Genomic DNA, 13,881 nt, shown 5'->3' with positions numbered 1-13,881 from the left:
GCTTCCAAGAAAGTTGCATCCCCTAAAGTTGTACATGCTCTCAAAAGAGTTGTCTCATGTTGGAAAGTTATACTCAGACAAGTTGTATATGTTATTGCTAAAGTTGTATTTGACAAACATGTAGTTGTAGTCAATATGAAGTTGTACCATATTTTTTGTTGTATTTTACCTAAGTTGTCTCTAATCTTTTTTTACAGTATGTCTTCCATATTCAAGTGTTTGGAACTTCGAATTTGCTTCGAATGTTTCACTGTACGAGAACAAACATCCTGTGAGTGTGGTTGCTCAAGTTGTTAATAGCAGGGCAACACACCTATCACTACTAGTGCTACCAGAGCTACCAATACTATACTGGTTTGGCTGACAGGTACTTAGAAAAATTCTTTTTCTTGCAAAACCTGAGCAACGGTCCTCGATCGACGATGCTCGAAGTCTTAAAAAAGCATACGATAACATGTATGTATTTTCCCAGTGTACTAGTACAAAGAAAGCCCAAGACAAAAAAAGAGAACACCCTCAGCCTGTGAAGAACGCCTGGATGCCCTGGATGTTCGCGGCATTGATCGTCGCGCCGATGTTCTTCGCGGCCTTGGCAATGTCGAACGACGCGAGCTGTTTCGCCTGGCCGGGCGCGTTGAGCGCGAGGATCTGGATCTTCATGTTGCCCGGCGAGAGCAGGTAGGACGTGTCCTTGCCGTCAAGCAGCGCGACCTCCTGGTCGATCGGGAACGAGCCCTTCTCCTGCGGGTACTGCTTCACGCCCTTGACCTCGAGCGTCTTCGGGTCGATGCTCAGCTCCGTGTACACCGCCGTGTCGCTGTCGCTGATGTAGTAGTTTCTTGTCTGGTCCGAGAACTCGCCCCACGCGGTGTGGATCGAGTCGTTGATGACCAGGTCCTGTGCCTTCTCCGCTTTCGTGGTGCCGTTCTTGCCAAAGTCGAAGATGTTGATGCCCTTGCCGATGTCGGTGTTCATGAGCGCGTCGGCGCCGCGGATGGCGGTGAGCGAGGCGGGGTTGGCACCGCCGTCGGGGACGTTCTTGACAAAGTCGGCGGAGAGCGAGCCGTCGTCGGCGACGTCCCACGCGGCGAGGAAGCCCGGCGCGTCTTTGCTGCCCTTGACGGAGACGAACAGCCGTTTGCTGTCGTCCGAGAACAGGATCTGCGACGGCGTGTTGTCCGGGTTCGCCGCTGTCAACCAAGTCAACATCGTGAAACCGAAAAGAAGACGAAACATACGTGGCGTGGTCAGCTTCAAGTTGAGCGAGCGCACGCTGTTGGGGATGGGCACGAGGCCCTTGCGCAGGCTGACGGTGTAGCAGCTCACGCCATTGTTCTGCCCCGCATTGAGGATGCACACGTTCCCGTTGGTATTGCTAATCGTCGCGCTGACGGGGAAGTTGCCGCTCGTGCTGATGGGCTGCCCGATCATGCGGATGAAGGCCGGGTTCTGGAAGTCGATCTGGAAGATGCTCGCGGTGTCCGAGCCGGCGTTGACTGCGACGAGCTTGTCCGCGATGACCTTAATCGAGCCCTGCGACGCCAGCCCGTTCGGCTTGCTGACATCAGGCCCCATGTGCCCGCCGTTGCCGCCCGCGTAGACCGCATCGCCGAATAGCTATGAGCTGCTTTAATTCGGGCGGTGTTAGCTAGCGGAAAGAACGCACCACATTGCCATCCGCATCGATGTTGGCGGTGAACACAAAGTTGCCATTCGGCTCATTGGACATCCCTGCACTACTTCAATCATGTTGCCTTCCAGCAAAACAAAACCACGCACAGTAGAGTCCCCCAGGGCCCTTGGCCGTGAGGCCCGGCCGGTTCTTATCCGTGCCCTTACATATCGGATTCTGCTGCGCGGCGGGGGCAGCGGCGACCAGTGTCGCGGCGAGCGTCAGCGCGAGCGTGCTGTAGAGCATAGCGAGAGGTATGAGTGTTAGTGGGGGTATGAAATCGGTGGTATCGCGCTAGCGCGGGCGAAGTAGGAGGATAAACAAGGAAGGAGGAAGGCCTGCCTGCCGCCGGGGCTAGCGAAGAACGAAGGGGGTGGGGGCGGGGACCGGGCGAACGGAGCGTGGAAACCGCATCCCCACTGCGAACCCATGCGTTTTATACAGAAAACAAACCGCGTTACCGGCCGGGGCAGGCACGCGCACCTGAAAAAAAGCAGCGCAGAAGGCAGCACGAATCAGAAACTGGACAGCGAAATCCATACCAGGACAGATATTGCCTCGTCTAATCACAGACAGCCACTCACACAACGGCCGCCAAGCGCAGCGACCGGGCGGCAGTATCCAGACGACGCGGTGGGCGCCTGACGTCGAACCCGCGCGCCATCGCTACCTATATCACGCCCAACAGCAGCATCGTGCTACCACCGCGCCAAGCCAGTGATAATTTTGGGGAGACGGGCCAAGGATTCATTGTGCAGGTTGATGTCATCAGCGACGACTGATTGTGATCGTCGCCGGACCCACGACTGTGGACGCGACGTCGATCCGGGCGCCACCACCGCCGCAGGCACAGCACAGCGGTACCCTTCCCCGCTCGCCTGGGTCTCGTTCGTGGCCTTGCCGATACCCGCGACATCGATCATATGCAGAAGACCAGCGCAGAGGTACCAGTCCCACTGGTATACCGTATCGGCCAAGCACTGGTACCATTTTGAGTCGCGGGCTTTGCAGTGGCAGTGGACCCACCAAGCCTTGGCCGCAGACCCAGCCAATCTCGTATAATTATAGCGACAGCTCAGCCAAGCTTGTCTTCAACGGTCCTGAATACTCACCGGATGCCCGGTCCGACCCCTTCAATATTCCATGGACCATGATCCCCTCGAGACGGAATACCCAGGCTGCCTGTCGCACAAACCAGACCCCGCATGTCCCGTTCTCCCATCTCGGGCCGGAATTTGCTGAGACTCTTCGTATTCCCTTATCAGCTCGCAGTTTCGGGATTTGCTGAGATTGGCGCTGTATTATCGGCGGTATTTAGGGCAGCAACAGTCAGATGTCGAGGGAGTCGTGCTCTTCGTCAAGTGCAGGAGCGGCTCGCTCATTTTTTACGCTATCAAAACCATACAAAGAGTGACTTCTGTTGCTACGTCAACACCCTGCTCAAAACTACAGCGAAAAGCCCGCACCTACCACCTACACCGAGACTCCCAGGCCTGCGGATGGGTCGAGCTCACCCAGCAACATCGTGCCGTCCTTGCTCCCCGTTAAGACTATCCATGTTTAGCTCCTTCAGTGACGCGGGAATATGACGATACACTCACTAATAGGCTCCTTGGGATGGAAGTCCACCGCAGTCACAGTTCCTTTATGCCCGGGCAGCTTGTATATGACGCGCGAGCTCTCGACCTCCCATACACACCACCATGCGGTCCGCCCCGCCGACCGCGACACGGGCCCCATCATCATTTTTGCTCCAGGCCGCACGGAGGAGTGTGTGCTCAAAGCCAGCAGGGGAGCCAGTCAAGACGCGGTGAATGCGAGTGGGGTTGGCTGCAAAGGGCCGGACATCGTGGATGATGGTCTGGGAGGAGAACGAGGGGCTGAGGAGGAAAGACCCGTTGGGCGACAGCGCGAGCGAAGTGGGCGTGTCGGTGTGGCCCGTCAAAGTGGAGATCTGCGCTGACTTGCGGAGGTCGTAGATCTAGTGACATAAGAAAAAAGAAGTGAAAGAAAAAAGCAGTGGACACACGTGGATCTCATTGTCGAGCGCGGCAGCATAGACACTCGCACCGTCTGCGCTCCAGCAGACCGCTGTTACAGGACACCCGACCTCAAACTCCGTTACAGGGTCCTTCCCGCCGTCCTCGCCGCCATCCCACACCCTTACAACGCCGTCGTCTCCGCCAGTGGCGACCAGCTCAGTTCCACTTCCCCCGGCCATCGTGCGGTCGACCGAGTTGACTATCTCGCGGTGGGCACGGATTTTGCGTACGCGCTTGCCAGTGGTGACGTCCGTCGTGATGAGCGTGTGGTCGGCGGCAACGGTGTATAGGTGGGGAGCGCAAAGCGACCACTGCAGGTCCAGGATAGGCGCCTTTGCGAGGGAGGAAAGGAGCCCGTAGTTGTTGTTCGGGGGGTATGTCCTCCAGAGGGCTGCGACAGGTCAACATCCAGCGAGGGAGAAAGCATGGACACGCACAAACACCCCGGTCCGTCGAGCACGCAGCGATATTCTGCCCAGTAGGGTCAAACCGGCAGCTCAGTATCTCGCCCTATCGCCCCGCGTTAGCCACTCCCACCAACACACAAGCAAACAGACACAACGCACCCTATGCGCCCCCGCGAGACTGATAATGGGCGCCTCCAGCCCGCTCGTCCTTTGCACGCTCCGAATCAGCCCCTTGTTCTTGTCCCCCGCTGACGAGATGGCAATCTGGGTGCCCGGCGGCGGCGGCGTCGCCCGCGCGCGCTTTACAAGCGCGCCGCCTGGCGGTGGCGAGGCAGGTCGTTTCGACATGGTCGTTTTTCGTGAGGAGTGGCGTGACACGTCACGATCACGATTTTTTCTCTTCTGGCTGCTCAACGCCCGCCCTGAGGGAGAAAGGCCTTCTCTCAGCAAATCAAATTCTTCTCAATCAACAGTCGTCGTCGTAGAACCTGTGAATGGATTGAGGTTGACCATAGTGAGCGTCGAGTTTTCCGGCAGTCATAACACAAAGGTGTGGTCAAAATTCCATGCTTTCAACGACGGTCTTGCTATATGCATGGGTAGTTCCCGCCTCCCATCCCTTGTCAGTCGGGCCTCGATATACTACTGTCGCTTTGTGGTGTGGTGAATATCGTAGTCTGGAGAATGACAAAGCCCATACGGCCTCAGTTTGAAACGGAAGAGCGTCGCATCTCATAGGGATTGCGGAACTGAGTTAGCGGCCTCGGTGTGGACGGGTTGCAAACTGCATTCCCAGCAGCATGTGTCTCGAGGAACATATATTCAAGTCATGGGAAACTATAATCCTCAGGTGTTCCAACCTCCCACAGCTCTAGTGGATACTGAGTTTGAAGATGGTGAATTTCATACACACAGATGATTTAGACAACTGAAACATTATTATGATGTTTAGAGTTTGAAATAGTTAAATGGGGCCATATCAGTCATGGCCCCAAAATAGCAACCATTTCTTTGGCAAAAAAAGTCCAGAAAAGAAGTGGCAAGGTCAAGATTATCGAGACTGGTGAAATATCAGTATATCATGGGAAAGTGTTCCCAAGCTCTGAAAAATTTACTATCATGAAGTATATGGTCTCTGACTTTATGAATGTAGGTAATATACTCTTATTATGATTAAGCTGAGATTGATATCAGTGGAAGAGAAGCGCTATGAACCATTAGGACCTAGAGTAGGTGCACATAAGGCAATAGATTAGATAAACTTACTGAGAAAGTGTATATCCCAAGACTGCTGGGAGCATCACACTTTAAATCAAATAATGTGCTGATCTATCATGAAGGCATGAAGTATAATAGGGCATTTATATACTTCTAACCTTTGAGTAGAAATGATCCCAGTCCTTCATGCATTGGGAAGTGCACAGCAGCATACATTACTCATTGCAGGCTTTCATTGGCATATGGTGATTATGGTCTGTCTTCTTCAAGCTCATGTGCACTAACCAAGCTGCAGGCATACTTTTTCAAGTTAAGATCTAGGTCTTTACTAATTTATCTGCTAAGAAGCTTTATCTATAGGCTGCAAATCAGTATCTCTGGGAGCATTTACAACTTTGGCTATATGATCTGAGATTTACACAGTACAGAGAATGGTTCTGCCCTTCTTCAGGACAGTGAAAGATTGAGCTTGGTCCACTCAATCCCTCAGCCTTTTGGTTAAAGGATTACCCAGATATTCAAGTGAAAGCTATTAATCCACCCTCTGCCTTCACTCCCTCAATTGTAGAAATAAGCAAATGGATTGCATCTACACCAGACACCCTCCAATTCCTTTCAACTATGAGAACATTGACCATCAATTCTGCACACGACCTGCATATTCCTCTTCTTGGATTATATCAATATGATGCTTTAAAAAATATCCAGACTCTTGACCATTTCCAGATGCATAAGACAATAACTCCACGGGTCAGAAATTGGTATTGTTCCATTGCATCAGAACAACAGACAAATAGCAATAATACTACATGGTATGACTTGCTGCCTAAATATTGGTGTATTTACCACATGTGACTAGCATTGCTTTAACAGATATATATTCTAATGAATGTGACATTTTGCACCTTACACTGCGGGCAATGGAGCATATTCCGCCCTGGAATATGTTGAGAATATTATGAATATTACAGGGTGTATTCATTCCATCTTCTAGGCTGGAATATGACAGGAATATCCGTGGAATATTCTCAATTTTCTCACCATCTGTCATATATATGACAGCCCGGAAAATGTTGGGCAGATCCGTGGAATATTCTTAATCTGCCACATGTTTTCATTCAATATTCCGGCCTGGAATATATCACATGTTCCAGGCTGGAATATTGTGACCAGATTCTGGGACTATTATTGATTGGGATTTTGATTAGGATTCCATAAAACTGTGATATACTACTACTAACAAATTATCAAACATGGAGGTGCCTGAGTACTGGACGCAGGTGCAACATTCAACCCAGTATCTGAATTACAGACAGCTCCAAATGTAAATCATGTTCATCCTCCATTATCTCCTGTCAAATCAGCCTCTATCCATGCGTGAAAGCCGCCCACTATATCTCAACAGTCTGATCTCCCGCAGCACGACCACGGCCAGACTGCTTGTTTCTCTCCACAATGGCAACCTGTTCCTCGCTTTGGGGATCGAAGAGCCACTCAAGCTGGTCGTGCTCGAGGGTGAGGGTGTATTCCAGCCCCATGACTGTGCTCACGTTCAGAAAGCAAGCAAGTGTAGACGAGGAATGTGGGGGCCTGCACCCCATATAAGCTGGATGGTGTGCGGAGCTCGTTTAGTGCCATATATACAACGACGCGTCCCGTCCCCCCTCCGACGCCCTCCTCCTCCTCCTCCCGCTTCCACCGGCTTCACCTCGGCTCGACATCCCCGTGTCCCCTTCCACTCCCTCTGCCACCTCCAACAAAATCCAACAAGATCCATCGAGAACTCGCCGAGAACGCTTGTTGATGCAGCAGGCGCGTCATCGCCAATTGCTCTCTCGGATCGCAGCAACGTAAGACTGAGAAAAAAAAGTAAGCTAGATTTGGTGGAGATATAGTAAACTTACACAAGCAAAGTCACGCCAAGTAGCTTCGCTGTCTCGGATTGCAATACCTAAAGACTGAGAAAAAACAAAATTAAGCTAGAGTGAAAGTAGATCGTCGCAGGCTCACTGAAGCTAGGAAGCTCGCAGTTGCAGACTTCACGCTGTTTCAGTCTCGGATTGCGATATTGCAGGACTGAGAACAGTGCACGAACTCCGATAACGCCTCGCTCAGGCGGGTCACAAAAGTTGTCGGGTCTCCAGGAACAAAACGGGCTAAATGCGATGTCAAAATGCTGTCTATAAACCAGGGGATGAACGCACATTTGGGGGCTGCAATGGGACTCTTGTCAAAGTTAAGATATATACAGACCGCAGCCAAAAGCTGGTAGCAGTCCTACACTCCGAATGCTGCCGTTTGGACAGGAGAGGGCAAGGTCGGCGTGGCCAATTCACTGTTGATCGCTGTGTGTGGGGCTTGGGAGGAGTGTGATCGCTGGGGATAGCGGGCTGGCTGGGGGTTGGTTGGTGGCCGGCATTTATTGCAGCGCATTGGCGGGCCGAGTTTTTCACAAAGCCGTCGTCGTTGGTGGACCAGTCTGTCCGCTTGTCCCGCTAGTCAATAGTGCCACCACGCGGTTGACTGCGCCAGCCTTGACATGCGCGTCCGCCTAAAGCTGCGCTTAGCAACTATAACTTGAGTTCAAGGATGGAGAAACTTACTAAAGAACAAAAAGTTCATCTTTTCCGTTCTGAGAATGCCCTTGTCAACTGAGACTTTCGCCAAATGCTCGCGAACTTTTGAGCTGGAACTTAAGCTGATCTTGAGAGCACATTCCAAGTTTCACCTGAGAGTGTCAATGCCAGATTCCCGCCCAGAAGAGTACAGAAACTCACCACCCTATGTCGCCACCCCCATCTTTTTACCCAAGTCTTCAGTTTGCTTCATCATCTTCAATATTTTGTCCAACAATGTCTCTCCAGTCTGGCGCGTGGACAGCATGGCAGTCACCAGTCGATCTGGCAGCAGTAGGTGTTTCTACAATGAATCAGCAAAGCTCGGAGGAGGACGGTTATCCTCAGCAAGAGCACCCGCCGCCGCCACGCTGCGACCCCGCGCAGCCGCGCCCGTACCAGCTCGCCAGTGAACCCCCGCGCGGCCGCCGCCGTCGGCCCGCCGACGAGTGCAATGAAGGCATTGCAGGAGGTGGGGATAAATAGGGGAGGGAGTGGGCTAAGCGGGCCGGGGGTGAACGGCGTCAATGGGAATCGGATCAGGCTGGGTCGCGAATATGGGGCACCAATTGACCAAAGGTGCGTCGCGTTGCGGTAATTCGGCGTGGCATAAAAGTTGATGATGGCATCGGGTAGCGCGATCTCGCTCTCCTCCTTGACCACGTTCGGCGCCAGCGCGGAACTTGAATGGGGGTGCAGACACTGGCGGCGGCCCTGTCGCCTCTTGCGCCACATTCACCTTGGCGGGAAAAGATACAGCTCCGTAACGTGTCTTCGGGTCACAGCGCCGAGGTTTCTCTCACGTTACACCACGACTTCGACACAAGCCGGATGACAAGTTAGCAAGAGAGGACGGCTGTCTGGTACACCGCCTGCAGATAAGGCATCTGGAAGCTCAGTGCTGAGTCCCGTCTGCTAACAGGTGCTCCAGCTCCACCACAGAAGCCGGGCGAGACAGCACATCCAACCGCCATCCCAAACACGTTGCCTGCAGTGGCCAAACTCCACTGTCAAGCTCAGTCAGCACTGGCCAAAAAGACGAATCAGGCGCAAACTGTGGATGCCTCGGGGAGTGCTGCTCGCAAGCGCACGGGTGGCGCTGAACAACGGGTGTTCAGCGCGAGCGATACTGTGACCAACCCGCCACAGTCTTACCTGCACCAGCCACCATTGCGCCGCTCAGCGCAGCGCCAAACGTGCTGTCCTCGACATCTATCGTGGGCGGCTCGCCTGGCCAATTTCTAGCGAAAAAGTCGGTCAGCAATAACAACAACACGATGGATACTTCGCAAACTGGGGATAGATGCGGTCTTGGGCGAAACAAGGCATTCTGGGTGGTGGTAAGTGACGACATTGAGAGCAAGCGATGCTGGGATTGACCCCAGCAGGTTTGTGAATAACCGGCCGAGTTTGCGCTGTCTAGTGCGGCCTCAAACAGGCCATCCTCGGCGTCCATCGCGAAGCCAAGCGCGTTGGCACTCTATGCAGGTGCAAGCCCGATTACCCGTGAGTGACGTTGTTGCCAGAAACTCGAATGGCTTCTGCGTCGAGCGACGTGTCAATGTCGTATTCCGCCGACCGATCATACGTGGCGTCCTCTTCCCCAGAACCAAGTCCTGCCGCCGTATCTCGCCAAACGACGCCGTTTGGCCTCCAGCAAGTGGCCAAATCGATCCCAGAGCGAGCGCCTTTCTCTCAGGCCACCCTCCCTTCCGCCAAATCGCTGGCGCTGTCTCGAGCTTTACAGGGGCGACAAGTCACAAACGAGCTTTCAACAAGTAAGCAGTGACGGATGGCAAGAATTGTCAGGGGAACCTCCCTTTCGGCCCCTCGGAGACGCCTCCGATTCCGGTCCGACTCCGGTTCCGTCTCCGGTCCGGCCCTCCATCTCGCCCGCACAATCACCGATCCGTCAACGCCCTCCCGACGGTCGCCCTGGGACCTCGCCTGCGACGCCGCCCAAGCCTTCTGTGCCCGACAGCGGCAGCTACGGACAAGCAGTATATAGTCAGCTACCTAGCAGGCGGACCCTTAGAGTTTCTTCTCTTTGGATCCTCCCCTGCTAGGTCAGCTTCATTTGTATTCGCTTACCAATGTTCACGCTTTGGATCCTCCCCTGCTAGGACCTTGATCTCAGGCCTCCGGGGTTGCCCTTACAGCAGAAGAAACTCTCTACGGGATCAACCGGACAAGATTGCCAGGTTCGGCGCTGACTCAGGCTCGGAGTACGAGTCCGTTCCGCCCTCGTCACCGCCCCTGCCACTTGTCCCCTCCTCCTCTACTCCTGTGGTCCCCGCACCCGTCATGCCGTCCGGAGTCACTCCTACCGCAGACGCCCGGCTGGACTCACTCGAGGCGAAAATCGATAGCCTAACTGAGGCCCTTGCTTTACTCACCAACCAGGCTTCCGCTGCCGCTGCCGCCGCTAATAATGCTGGCGGACCCCAAACACCATCGCCGGAGACGTCGATTCCGACTCCGACTCCGGTCCAGGGCGACTCCGAAGCCCTTTTTGGCGACATCAACCTCGCCTCAAAATTGGTCTTGCGACCAAACCCCCCGTTCACCTTCAACGGCGACCGGAAACGCGGCCGCGCGTTCCTCTACGCGGTCCGCACCTACGCCCGCCTTGCCCCTGAGGCCTTCGTGGTCAACGGAGAGGCGAGCGAGGAAAAGGCTGTCCGCTATGCCATGTCGTTTATGGCAGAAGGACCCGCTCAGCAATGGGCGGAGCGCCACGGAAGCAAAGCCCCGTTTCCGTTTCCGTCCTGGGGCTCGTTCGTTTCCGAGTTTCGACTCCGGTTCGTCGAGGAGAATGAGCAAGATCACGCTCTCTCCAAGCTGGAGACTTCCGCCTATCACATGGGTACAAAGGATGTCTACCAGTACACCGACGACTTCGAGGACCTGATGGACCTCGCCGGATTCGAAGACGCTGGTCAAGGTGACCAAGTTCCGCCACGGACTTGACCCCCTGATCAATAACGGAATCACGTCCTCGAACGACCCCCCGGACCTCCGGGATTACCTCAGCTGGCGCACCCGGGCCTTCCGTCAATACGAGGCCCTGGTCTGGGCCAAGCTGATCAAGTCAGCCGCCCCCAAGACGCCTGGCGGTTTGATTCGGACTCCGTTTCCGGTCAACCGCATCCCGGCTCCGGCCCCTTTCCGCCCGGTGGCTCCGGTCGTGCCACCCGCGGCCCGCGCCCCCCCCGGCGCCTCCAGCTCCTGTCCCTATGGAGTTGGATCGCACCAGGGCTCGGGGTGCCCCTCGTCGCGCCTGCTTCAGGTGCGGCGACCCAAACCATCTCGCCCGGGATTGCCCCCTCCCCGCCGATGTCCGCTCAATGGACATCCTCGACGAGGTGATCCAACAACTCGGTGACGAGATGTTAGCGGAGTTGATCGCCCGCTACACGGACACAGCTGCCCTGCCGGAGACGGCAGCGGAGTCGATGGCCGGAGAGGATTTTGTCCCCCGCGACGAGTGACTGGTGTGCCCTCGTTCGCGTCTATAAATCGTTTTGCCTCTTTGTATGATGAATGCAGTTCCTTGCCCTACAATGAGCCCGAAACGAAAGACACACCCTCTCCTGCCCCCGCCTCGACTCCGTCTCCGACTCCGCCCGCGACTCCGGTCATCGTCCTCCGCCGCCTCACTGCCTGGGAAAAGAAACTGCCCAAGCAGTACACCGTTGCCGCTGCCCCTGGGGCGAACTCCCTCCACCTCCCGTTAGAGCTCGAGTCCACCACCAGCGCCTGAAGCTCTCACTCTCTGGGCTTGTCGACTGTGGTGCCACCTCCGACTTCATTGACACGAACTATGTTGCTCGGAATGGCATTCCGGTCCGCACCCTCGATCAGCCGATTCCGGTTTTCAATGTCGATGGCACCCCCAATGACGCTGGCTCCATCAAACAGATCGCGGACTTGGTCCTGCGCTACAAGGGCCATGCCGAACGAGTTCAGCTGGCCGTCACCCATCTTGGCAAGCAAGACCTCATCCTGGGGTATTCCTGGTTGCGGAAACATAACCCAGAGATCAATTGGGAAACCAAGGAGGTCAAGATGACACGGTGCCCCCGCAATTGCTCGACCTGCCGTGAGGAAGAGCGGGTCGAACGGACCGAGTTGCGGCGACTCCGGTCGCTTCAGAAGCGTCTCCGCTCCGGCCCGTTCCCCTCGGTCTGCGCCATGGACCTTTCTGGGTCTGATGACGGAGACGATTCCGTCTCCGGTGACGACTCCGGCCTGCCTGATCTGACGCCGGACTCCGACGACGACGATGACGATGGTCAGCTTGAAGATGGTGACCGCATCTTCTACACCTCGTTCCGCCCCTCGGAGGAGATACGCGCTGGCAGTACTGTCTCGCAACGCCTGGCCGAAGCCTTCGCCAGGAACTCCGCCCCTCCGCCCTCCGAGATCCCGGACTGGGCTAAGGAGTTCCAGGACGTCTTCAACAAGGAGTCCTTCGACACGCTACCGGAGCGGAGAGCCTGGGACCACGCCATTGAACTCGTCCCCGACGCTAAGCCCACCAACTGCAAGGTGTACCCCATCTCGCCCCTCGAGCAACGCGAGCTCGACGCGTTCATCGAGGAAGGGCTTTCGACGGGCCGGATTCGCCCCTCCAAGTCTCCGATGGCGTCTCCGGTCTTCTTCGTCAAGAAGAAGGACGGCGGACTCCGCTTCGTCCAGGACTACCGTGCTCTCAATGCGATGACTGTCAAAACCCGGTACCCCCTTCCGCTGATCAACGACCTCATCAACCGGCTCAAAGGCGCTCGTTACTTCACCAAACTCGGCGTCCGTTGGGGCTTCAACAACGTCCGGATCAAGGAAGGTGACGAGTGGAAAGCAGCTTTCCGGACTAACCGAGGCCTGTTCGAGCCCTTGGTGATGTATTTCGGCCTGACAAACTCTCCCGCGACGTTCCAAACGATGATGAATGACATTTTCCAGGACCTCATCCTCTCCGGAGACGTCATGATCTACCTTGACGACATCCTGATCGCCCATTCCGACCTCCGGAAACACCGGCAGATCGTTCAGGAGGTCTTGCGGCGACTCCGAGAGCACAAGTTGTACCTCCGAGCGGAGAAGTGCGACTTTGAAAAATCGTCAATCGAGTACCTCGGAGTCATCATCTCCCACAACCACGTCGAAATGGACCCCGTCAAGGTCGCAGGCGTCTCCGCTTGGCCGACTCCGGAAAACAAGAAGGACATTCAGCAGTTCCTCGGGTTCGCTAACTTCTACCGCAGGTTCATTCGGGACTTCTCGACCCTTGCGCGCCCTCTTTTCGTGCTCACCAAGAAGGACCAGCAATGGACTTGGGGCGACGCGGAGGCCTCCGCGTTCCAAGCGATCAAGGACGCGGTCACCTCGGAACCGGTCCTGGCGATTCCGGACGACACACGGCCTTTCCGACTCGAGGCGGACAGCTCTGATTATGCGACGGGGGCGGTTCTTTCACAATCCGCCCCGGACGGGAAGTGGCACCCTGTAGCATTCTATTCCAAAAGCTTAAATGATGTCCAGCGCAACTACGAAATCCATGACAAGGAGATGCTCGCGATCATCCGCGCACTCGAGGAGTATAGACACTTCCTCGAGGGCGCCGCGCACCCTGTCGAGATTTGGACTGACCATAAGAATTTGGAGTACTTCAGGAAGACGCAGCACCTCAACCGGAGACAGGCCCGGTGGTCTCTGTACCTCTCCCGGTTCGACTTCACGCTGCACCACAAGCCTGGCCGCGATATGGGTCGGCCTGACGCCCTCTCCCGGAGACCCGACCACGGAGTCGATTCCGACAACTCCGATGTCGTCCTTCTGCGGCCTGAACTCTTCCACGTCCGCGCACTCGAGGGCGTTTCCGTTTCCGGTCCCGGCTCTGAACTCCTCCGTGACATCCGTGATGC

The 13,881-nt window shown here is 55.4% G+C and overlaps 2 protein-coding genes across 2 annotated transcripts; both read right to left on the bottom strand.

Moving 5' to 3' along the window:
• Positions 1 to 516: 516 nt before the first annotated feature.
• MIND_00580500 (uncharacterized protein) lies at positions 517 to 1,918 on the bottom strand (the record flags this gene model as incomplete). The annotated part of the gene is made up of 4 exons (XM_037362565.1): positions 517 to 1,190; positions 1,239 to 1,617; positions 1,667 to 1,731; positions 1,780 to 1,918. The coding sequence occupies 4 exons, from the start codon at positions 1,916 to 1,918 to the stop codon at positions 517 to 519; spliced, it is 1,257 nt and encodes a 418-aa protein (XP_037220486.1).
• A 1,083-nt stretch (positions 1,919 to 3,001) lies between these two features.
• On the bottom strand, positions 3,002 to 4,484 carry MIND_00580400 (WD-REPEATS-REGION domain-containing protein; the record flags this gene model as incomplete). The annotated part of the gene is made up of 7 exons (XM_037362564.1): positions 4,281 to 4,484; positions 4,152 to 4,224; positions 3,702 to 4,105; positions 3,372 to 3,653; positions 3,274 to 3,331; positions 3,150 to 3,222; positions 3,002 to 3,089 (listed from the first exon to the last, which is right to left on the bottom strand). The coding sequence occupies exons 1-7, from the start codon at positions 4,467 to 4,469 to the stop codon at positions 3,002 to 3,004; spliced, it is 1,167 nt and encodes a 388-aa protein (XP_037220485.1). The 5' UTR covers positions 4,470 to 4,484.
• Positions 4,485 to 13,881: the final 9,397 nt, after the last annotated feature.

The sequence above is a fragment of the Mycena indigotica genome (genome assembly GCF_014461135.1).
Source record: "Mycena indigotica strain 171206Taipei chromosome Unknown Mind.scaff0005, whole genome shotgun sequence".
In the NCBI taxonomy this organism is placed as follows: domain Eukaryota; kingdom Fungi; phylum Basidiomycota; class Agaricomycetes; order Agaricales; family Mycenaceae; genus Mycena; species Mycena indigotica.
The sequence above is the reverse complement of the archived record's forward strand: the minus strand, read 5'-3'. Positions and strand labels throughout refer to the sequence as shown.